This window comes from Pseudozyma flocculosa (genome assembly GCF_000417875.1).
Source record: "Pseudozyma flocculosa PF-1 unplaced genomic scaffold scaffold00018, whole genome shotgun sequence".
NCBI lineage: Eukaryota > Fungi > Basidiomycota > Ustilaginomycetes > Ustilaginales > Ustilaginaceae > Pseudozyma > Pseudozyma flocculosa.
In genome coordinates, this window is record NW_006920886.1 from 17,083 (window position 1) to 26,479 (window position 9,397).

General features: G+C 65.2%; 4 protein-coding genes across 4 annotated transcripts in view; 3 read left to right on the forward strand and 1 right to left on the reverse strand.

The window, feature by feature from the left end:
- The window catches only part of PFL1_05095 (uncharacterized protein), a gene marked incomplete at both ends in the record, with an annotated part of 2,640 nt that extends 2,460 nt beyond the window's left edge, over window positions 1-180 (forward strand). Inside the window, one exon of the mRNA XM_007882626.1 lies at window positions 175-180. Within this exon, the coding sequence (XP_007880817.1) occupies window positions 175-180 (6 nt within the window). The remainder of the gene's footprint in view (window positions 1-174) is intronic.
- A 104-nt stretch (window positions 181-284) lies between these two features.
- PFL1_05096 (uncharacterized protein) lies at window positions 285-2,230 on the reverse strand (the record flags this gene model as incomplete). The annotated part of the gene is made up of 3 exons (XM_007882627.1): window positions 285-471; window positions 685-813; window positions 957-2,230. The coding sequence occupies 3 exons, from the start codon at window positions 2,228-2,230 to the stop codon at window positions 285-287; spliced, it is 1,590 nt and encodes a 529-aa protein (XP_007880818.1).
- Window positions 2,231-2,758: 528 nt separating this feature from the next.
- Window positions 2,759-5,823, forward strand: PFL1_05097 (uncharacterized protein; the record flags this gene model as incomplete). Its single annotated transcript, XM_007882628.1, has 5 exons — window positions 2,759-2,918; window positions 3,005-3,338; window positions 3,453-3,500; window positions 4,374-5,094; window positions 5,275-5,823. The coding sequence occupies 5 exons, from the start codon at window positions 2,759-2,761 to the stop codon at window positions 5,821-5,823; spliced, it is 1,812 nt and encodes a 603-aa protein (XP_007880819.1).
- Window positions 5,824-6,251: 428 nt separating this feature from the next.
- On the forward strand, window positions 6,252-9,397 carry PFL1_05098 (uncharacterized protein; the record flags this gene model as incomplete). The annotated part of the gene is made up of 2 exons (XM_007882629.1): window positions 6,252-6,965; window positions 7,079-9,397. The coding sequence occupies 2 exons, from the start codon at window positions 6,252-6,254 to the stop codon at window positions 9,395-9,397; spliced, it is 3,033 nt and encodes a 1,010-aa protein (XP_007880820.1).

Here is a 9,397-nt window from a genome sequence, read left to right on the forward strand (position 1 = left end):
CGGCGGCGGACCGAGGGGCGGCTACGGCGGCGGCGGTGGCGGCGGCAACGCGGTGCCGATGAGCGGTGTCTTTTGAACGGCGAGGGGCGCGGCTGACGTCGCATGTCCCGAGAATGCAAAATCATCCGGACCGGCAAGGGAGCACGATGCTCTCCTCCGTCCACCACACATCAGCCTTGACGCCGAGCGGCCGAGTGTCATCGTACGTGGGCGTGAGGTCGGGTCATCGTCGTCGTCGTCGAGGATGAGGACGGAGCGAACCAGCTCGCTTCTTCGACCGCCCACTAGGCAGGCGGGTAGAAGCCGGAATAGAGGAGGATGCTACAGACGTACCAACCGGCCAACCAGAGCAGGGCTGCGTCGAGGAGACGGGGCCAGGACCGAGGAGGATGGAGGAAGGACGAGGCGAGGCCGTACCAGAGTAGGGGCATGCCGCCTGGACTTGCGAAGCGGAGCGAAATCTGCACGTGGCTTGCCAGTGCCAGTGTGGCGGTTAGGAGGGCGGTGAGGAGGATGTGGGGGAGTAGGGAAGGGTGTTGGGTCGTCATCCCGGAGGAGGGGGAGGAGGAGGGAGAAGGGAAAGAGAGCGGGGCTGCTGCTGCTGCGGCTGTTGGTTTGGACGTCTTGCTCTGTGTCGTCGTCGAGCGTATCGACGCTCTAAAGGCGCGGGGGACGAGGAGGTACACGATTTCGACGACGTCGGAACGTGCAGAGTAGCAGACGAGGGTGTAGATGCACAGCGCCAGCACGGGCGATGCCAGGATGAAGTTGGGCAGTTGAGACCACGTCCAGTATCGGAGAAAGCCGACGTCCCTGCGTGTCGGCGCGTGGGTCGGGGAGGGAAGGAGGGGGATGTGAGTGAGCCCACACCGGGCCCGGTCGGTCGGTCGGTCGGTCGGTCTATGCCCCTCACTACGGCCAGCCCTGGCTGCTGGGAGGCTTCGTCGCACACTCACCAGTACTGGTCCTGCACGAACGCGTAGACGCTCCTGCTTCCCGCGCGACACCAGGGTCTCGTACCGCCAGCATCGAGCGAGGAGGCCGTATCGACGCAGAACCGCCCGAACGCCCATACCTGGGTCAGGAGGAAGGGCGAGATGGAGAGGGGTACGAGCAGCGCCGCCTCGGACAGGTCGACGAGGGCAGCCAGCGCGCCGCTGTTGCCTGCCGCATCTTGGGCAGGCGCCCAGAAGAGGTCCCACAGGATAAACCCAGAGAGGAGGACGCCGTTGGAGCGGAACGACGTGGCGATGGCAAAGCAGCAGGCGGCGCACAGCCGGCGCGTAAAGGTGTCGCGGGTCGGTATCGCAGCCGGGCTCGGCTTTGGCTCTGGAGAGGGCGAGGGCGAGGGCGAGGGCGAGGGCGAGGGCGAGGGCGAGGGCGAAGGCGACGGAGAAGACGAAGAGCCCCTCTGGCTCTGGCTGTGACTCGAGGAGGGCGGAGCGAGGCTGAGCATTCCGAGGAGGGCAAAGAGCGAGTAGAAGGGTTCCGGGGTAGGAGACGAGAGGGCGGTGCCGGCGGCGGGGCAGATGAGCGAGAGGGCAGCCGAGAGCCAGGCGAGGCGGAGCGAAGCCGTGTGGGCCCAGATGAGGCGGAAGAGGATGAGGGGTGCGATCCAGGTGGCGACGTTTGCGAGGAGTGTGGTCAAGGCGAGCGCGCTGAGCGGGCTCCATGGCCCCCCGGCGCCGCCGAGGGAGAGGTAGCCGGTGATGCGGAGGAGGGCGACGATGCCCGGCTGGAAGGCGAGCATCTGCTCGTGGCTGTATCCGCCGCTGGCGGGGAGGGAGAGGTCGGGGTGCGAGGGTGCCGGCGTGGGCGAGGCGATGGAGAGAAAGTAGACGGTGTCCCAGCGTACGAGAGCGAGGAGGGGTGCGGCTGCGCCAAACGAGAGGCCGTGGCGGTTGCGAGGGTCGAGGCCGAGGGCGACGAGGTGGGGCGAGGTGTCGAACGACTGCTGGAGCGACGAGGCGAGGCAGAGGGCGGCGAGGGAGGCGATGCGGACCTTGAGCGAGAGGTTGAGGATGCGGCTGTGGCAGCGACGCAGCTTGTCATTGTCGTCGTGGTCGTCATCGTCGTCGTCTTCGTGGTGGTGGTGGTGGTCGTAGCGCTGACTTGAGGACAGCTTGGGCGGCAGGGCGGCGGCGGCGGCGGCGGCGAGCGAGTGTGCGGTAGATGACGACGACGACGACGACGACGGCGAGGTGGCGGGCGTGGTGGAAGGAGGGTGCATGGTGGCTGCGGAGGGGGCAGTCGAGTGGGTCGAGTGGTGGAGCTGCGGTCCAGCCTGCGCCGGGTGGTGGGATGGCAGGGTGGCCAGGGGGAGTGAGGGATGGCAGGGCGGCCAGGGGGAGTGAGGGATGACAGGAAGGAGAGAAGGAGGTGCGGCGGGCCAAAGAGGAGGGTAGGCGAGGAAAAGGGGGTGCTCGGGCCCTCTGTTAGCCCACAACCCTCGTCGTGCCTCCACCTTTGCCAGGCAGCACCTTTGAACGACGTTTGACTCGGGCGGATGGCGTGGCCAAATGGGGGGGGGAAGAATTCGAGGGCGGCAGAGGGCGGTTGAGGATGGGCCTGGTTGGCAGCTCGCCTCGGCCCATGCCATCCTCGTTCTGCACCACCAAGCAAGCACCTCACCGCCACCGCCACCGCCACCGCCACCGACCCACAGACACCACCATAACCGGCGCGCTATACGCCCGCCCCCCTTGGATCCCGACACCTGGCGCCGTCGTCCCTGCCCTCCCCCCTCTCCTCGGCACCAATGGGCGTCGCCTTTAGCTCGCTCTGGTCCGGCCTCTTTGGCTCAAAGGAGCTCAAGATCTGCATCCTCGGCCTCGACAATGCCGGAAAGACGACCCTCATGTACAAAATGACGCTCGGATCCGTCGTCAGCACCGCGCCCACCGTCGGCTCCAATACAGGTCCGTCTGCGCCCGCCCCCTCGACATCCCCGCTCGCACTGGCCAAACTGACCGTCCCAAGGCCCTTCACCCCCTCCCCTCGGCAGAAACATTCGAGTACAAGAACCTCAAGTTCATGCTCTGGGACGTCGGCGGACAGACGTCGCTCCGCACCAGCTGGTCGTCGTACCTCACCGCCACCGACGCCGTCATCTTTGTCCTCGACAGCAACGACCGCGCCCGCGTCGACCTCGCAAAGCACGAGCTCCACCGCATCGCAGACGACGAGTCCATCGCAAACGCCCCCATCCTCGTATGGGCAAACAAGCAGGACATCAAGGGCAGCTTGTCCCCCGCAGAGATCTCCCAGGCGCTCGCCCTCACCGCCTTCCGCGATCGCACCTGGCAGATCTTTGGCTGCTCGGCCCTCACCGGCAAGGGGTGCGTCGGCTGTGTTGCCGGTGCACCGCCCGTTCCGTCTGAGCCTGGTTTCGCCCGAGCTGACTCGGTCCCTCCTGCTTCTGCCCCTCCTCCTTTCCCTTCTTCTCTCGCCAGCCTCACCGAGGGTCTCGATTGGCTGGCACACACCCTCGGCGCAAAGGGGTAAGTGGCCACCCGCGCCTCATTGGCCCCGTCCGACTCCCCTCTCCCGCCCCCCTGGCCGTCTCTCTCTCTCCCCCTTCCTCGCGTCTCTACCCCTCTCTTTCCTCTTGGACAAGGTCTCGGCCAGCTGGCGTGCCTCTTGACGACGTCGACGTCGGAGCGATGCCTGCGACGCGCCGCATTGTCGCCAGTCCTCTGAAAAGCATCGGCAGCGGAGCCATCCGCCGACGTGCCCGGCACGCTCCTCTTGCCCGCCACCGCCTGGCCCATGCTGCGTTTTCCGCAGCACTGCGGCCACGCACGCACGCGCTCGTCCCACGGCCTCGTATAGAGCTCCTCCGCGCACGGCACTACGCACGCGCCCGCGCACACACACACACACACACACATGCACACACGCGCACACGTGCCACTCGCCGTCGAGCAACCTGCCACCCGTATACCTCGCGCCGCCCGGCGGAACGCCCAATGAACATTCGATCAACGCCCTACTCCAGCCGGCCGGATCCGTGCGCACCGGCTCAGCTCGGCCAGCGTCTCGCTCGTCATGGCTCTCGTGGCGCCCGTTTCGAGTGGATCCAGAGAGGAGGGCACTCGTCTGCGGCTCAATGGCGAGTGGGCGTGCCTTTGTGTCCGTGTGCGTGTGCGTGTGTGTGTGCTGGGATGCGTGCGAAGTGTGCGAGTGCGGGTGGCGTTGCTGGCGTCGATGCTTCTGAGCTGCACTCGGAGGTGCCGACGGCGCCGCCGGGATCCTTGCGCGAGAGATGCCGCGAGGGACGAGGACCCGCCGTTGCTGTTTGCTCTCTCGTCGGTCTGATTCAGGTTTTGCTGACGCATCGACTCGCTACCCCTCCCTTGCCACCACGACGACAGGTTCAGCTACGAGGCGCTGATCTCTTCCGCTTTGGGCGAGTCGGACACGCCGGCCACATCGACCTCGACGGGCACACCGAGCGCAGAGCCGCCATCCCTCGCCGCTCTCTCGCTCGACGCATCGTCATCCAACACCGCCGCCGATGCGGCAGGATCGAACGACAAGACAAACGAAGACAAAGCGGGAAGCGCGGACGAGCCGCCAAAGGCGCACGAACGGCAGGCGTACGATGCCGAGGTCGAGGCGCAGCTGAGCGCCGTGCTCGCCACCAACCGACGCACGGCGACGCCGTTCGTCGTCGACAAGACGACGCGCGAGGCGTCGCGAAACTGGGACCGCTTCTACAAGCTGCACGCCGACCGCTTCTTTAAAGACCGCCACTGGACCAGCCGCGAGTTTGGGTCGCAGATTGGCGGCAGCAGCGCCGGCGATCCCGCGTCCCCGCCTGCGTCCGCAACCGCCTCGACGGCGTCGACAACGGCAGCGGGAGCGAAACGGGGCGGGGAGGATGACCGCGAAGAGGAGGCGAGGTTCGTCGCTGGCCGCGAGGCGGGCGAGTCCGGCGATGGCGACGGCGACGGCGACGGCGATGGAGAGGAAAAGGTGCTGCTCGAGGTCGGATGCGGCGTGGGCAACATGCTCTTCCCGCTGCTCGAGGCCGATCCCAAGCTCAAGGTGCACTGCTGCGACTTTTCCCAGAGGGCCATCGAGATTGTCAAGGTGCGTCTCCAGGCCGGGCCGGGCCGAGCCGGGTTGCGTGCTCGTCGGGGTGGGGGGGTGCCGTGTCGTTTCGTGTCGTGTCGGGTCGGGTCGGCTTGGGGCCCTGTGGAAGGCATGCTGACACTCGATCAACCTCTTTGTCTCCCTCGCCGCCTCGCCTCGCCCCCGTTTTTTGGCCAGGCGCATCCCAACTACGACGCGGCGCGGGTGAATGCCTTTGTGTATGACCTGACGAGCAGCGATCCGCCGCTGTCGTCGTTTCTCTCGACGCCGCAGACGGCGGGCTGGAAGCCGATTACGACGATCAGCATGATTTTCGTGCTGTCGGCCATTCCGCCTCAGCTGCACGCCTCGACGCTGGCGAGCATGGTGACGCTGCTGCGCCACCAGCTGTCGCTGCTGGGGCCGACGCTGCCGGACGGCACGCCGACGCGGGGCCACCTGATTCTGCGCGACTACGCCCACGGCGACCTGTCGCAGGTGCGCTACCACACCAAAAAGGACGCCGGATGGGCCGAACCGTCGCTCCTCGACGCCCAACGGCCCTGGTACAAGCGCGGCGACAATACCTTCAACTACTTTTTCACGCGCGACGAACTCGACGCCCTCGCCCGCCAGGTCGGCATCACCGGAGAGGTCGAGTCCATCTACCGCACCGCCGTCAACCGAAAGCGCGCAGAGGGAAGGCAGAGGAGATTCGTACAGGCCAAATGGACCGTCGAGCCCTGACGCCGTCTTGGGTCGTCGGCCGTCTGCCTGTAGCCAATTGTCATCGTGTTTGGGGTTTGGAGCCTTGTGAAGAGGACGTGTCGAGTGGGCGCCATTGCACCGTGGGCCGCGATAACTAGAGATGTGCTCGGGTTTCGGACATAGTAGTTAGCCAGACAGCCCAGTGAAATTTAGTAATTCAAGAATATTTTGATGATTGCGGGTTGGCAGCCTCCGTCTGCCGGCCGCCGAGTGGACCCTGCCTAGCCTGGCGGTCCGCGCTTGGACCTCGTTTGCGTCTGCCTTCATCTTGCTTGGCTGCCCTCAGTCGGGCGCAGGCTAGCCTTCCGACTTCCACCTTCAGCATCCAGGCCGCCCACATCTCTTCGCTCACACCACAACACGAGTCCCCCACATACCTGGCCGCGGCGACCAACCCATCGCTCGCCATGACCAGCAACGACGACGTTGACATGCAGGATGTGCCGCCTGAAAGGCAGCCTCTTTCGTCGCCGACATCGACGGCATCCACAGCAGACAGTGCGCTGGTATCAGAAGGCTTTCGCCGCGCCTGTGCCAAGCTGCTCGATTCTCCGAGGTCGCTCATGACACTTCAGATCACGGCCCTCAGAAAAATCCTTGCCGCCGATCCGGCCGACGATCCGGCCATGCTTCAGGAGCATCAGCAGTTGCTACATGCAGACATCTCCGTGTGGCTCAGGGAAATGCATTCCTACGAGAAGTTCGTCAAGCAAGCGCCTCCCCTTGAGTTTTCTCGACGCCTCATCGACAGCGACGGCAACCCCATCAAGGTCCTGTCCAACAAAGGCGAGCTTTTCCGCCGCTTTTACCAGCGCTGGTCCAAGTCGGAAGACCTCGAGCCCGTCGCGCTGCTCGACTGGATGCTCGTCCATGGTACCCAAGTGCCTCAGAGGGTCGGACCTCCAGTGCTCAGCGGAGCCGAGGCAGTTCCCTTTTGGCAGCTCGCCGCTTCCTTCAACGAGCCTTACCTGGGTGATCAGGTTCGCTGGGCAGAGCATCTGATCCGTGTCGAGTACGGAGCCAGGTACCGAGAAGCCCGAGCCACCGGCGACAAGCGCAACTACTACTACAGCAAGACTCTGCCCATCGTGCAGTCGAGTGGGACAGGCAAGAGTCGCCTGGTGAGTTGCCCTGTTTTTTGGCCATGCCTCTCGCTCTCTGCCTTGCTTCTCCGCTCATCTTCCCAAGTCCGGCTTCCGCCACCGTGCCCACCCATTGTCTGTGTTGCCGCTAGGTCTGGGAGCTGCGCCACTGCTGGCCGTCGCTTTCGCTCACTTTACGTCGCTCTGGCAACGACGCAGTCCCCACGTCCGGCTATCCGCTCCAAGATAATGCCGCCAAGGACTACTTCAGCCAAAGTGGCACCGTCGACCCCGACCTCATCGTCATCGCCTTCATCGCAGCGTGGCTAAAGCAGGCCGCCATCACCGTCCACGTCGGAGCCGACTCCATGGCTGGCCTCTTTGCCACCTGGGACTACAGCGTCCGGGAGACCTCGACCAAGAAGTGGATCCCCAACCAGCAGCGTCACGACGCCTTTGAGGCAGTGGCTCGACGCGCCAGGGCTAACGTCACCCGGTATCGTGACGAAGTGCTCCGTGGATGCGTGCCCAAGACGGAAGATGCGATGCCCGAGTTCAAACACGACGAGATCATCGGACGGGCCGAGGAAATGGTGCGCTTGCTCATCAAGCCAGCTTTGCAGGATCTCAGCGACAAGCTGCTAGAGGCGCCCGTGGTCAAGGCTGCACAAAGGAAGTTCGACCTCGAGCGGCCACTGCTGCTCCTGGCCATCGACGAGTGCACGCTCTTGGAACAGCTCACGAGCAAGGCAATGCTTCTGCACCTTCGCCGATGCTTCTCGATGATTGACGACATTGCCAGCCCCGACCTCGACGTTTGGCTGCTGTTGCTCGATACGTCGAGCTCCGTAGGCCAAATGGTCCCATCGGAGAAGCACAAAAAGTCGTCCAGAGAGCAGGAGATGCTGTCCTTTTCTCCGCTGATCCCGGTCGGGTTCGACGTCTTCGTCGATCCAAGCCACCACCCCGCCAGGCCTGCCGATGCGCTCCGGCTGGACGCCCTGAAGCGGTACGGTCGGGCTTTGTGGCACCAGTACGGGGCGAATCGGCTGGTGACGGTGGCCTCAATGAAGCTGTGCGGCGAGGTCGACGCCAACAAAGTCAGTCCCGAGCTCCGGGCCATCACGCTCCTCTCGCACCGAGTGTGCCTCGAGGTCCTGCCCATTAGAAGCAGCCTGGGATCCTGGCTACTCCCAACGGCTTTGGTCGACAAGCACCTGCGCTGGATCCTCAGCTTCGTTGACGATGACACCATCTACACCCGGGCTTTGAGCGAGCCGGCTCTGGCTCTTGCCGCTTGGTACCGACTGACGGACGATGGAGGCGGCGAAACGCCGGAAGCATGGACGTACTCGGACGTCGTTCTGACCATGTCACAGCGCCTGATCAACGCGTCGCCCGTCGACATCAAGGGAGCCAACGGCGAATTTCTGGTGCGGCTTCTCCTCACCATGGCGCGGGACGCCAGCGAGGAAGTCGAGCGTGCACGCGCTCTCCGTATCCTCTCGCTGCTCCAGTCGGTGCCAGCGGTCAGTGCGTCCTCTTTCCTCTCGGGACTGCTCGGCCACGAGCGCGGCTCGAGCGCTCTCGCGCAGCTGGAGCAGGCCATCGATCTGAGGCGTCATGGAGGCGGTCTGGCAAATCTGGGTCGCTCGTGGTCCCACTGGCAGCAAGATGCGACCAAGCAACAAAGAGACGAGCAACGAGGCACCGGAACAGACAAGGGCGAAGGCGGCTCAAGGTCCAGCCAGGGCGACGGCAGCGGCCCCGCAGAGCCCAAGCGCGGCGCATGGCTCAACTTCACCCACATGGCGGTGCTGGTGTGCGAGCTGCAGCTCATCTCGAGGCAGTACCTCTGGAAGTGCTGGAAGCGCGGCGTCGCCCTGCAGTGCCATTCCTCGCAGCGCGGCATCGACGGCATTCTGCCCGTCTTTCTGGGATCCCTCGACGAAAAGCTCGACGAGCGCGAGGCAGCGGCACGCATGACGTACATTGGCTGGCAAGCCAAGAACCAGGCCGACGCGTGCGCGACGCGCGCGTGCTTCCATGGGCCGCTGCATGCCTTGTCGCCGACGCCGCAACAGGGCACACTGGAGGAGCCGCCGCCGCCGCCGCCGCCGCCGACGCGCGAGGGAGACCCGCCGCTGTTCACGCTCGTATTCGAGCTGGGCACGTCGGCCGAGTTTCGGGACAGCAGCATCTCGAAGCACGTCAAGGTGGTCAACGAAGCGTGCGCAAAGGCGGCCTGCGGCGGCGTCAAGTGCCTCACGCTGCGGATCCGCGGCTGCGATGCGGCCGTCTACCCTTTCCTGGAGCGGTGGCGCGTCACGGCGCCCTTTGTCGCCATGGTCGAAAAGCGGGACCTGCTCCCCGACGACTGGGCCCGCGAGCAGGTCGGTCAGAACCCTGGCGATGACGGCAGGGAGGGAGACGTGATACCGCCCCTCGTTGATGCTGAGGCGCTGCCGTGA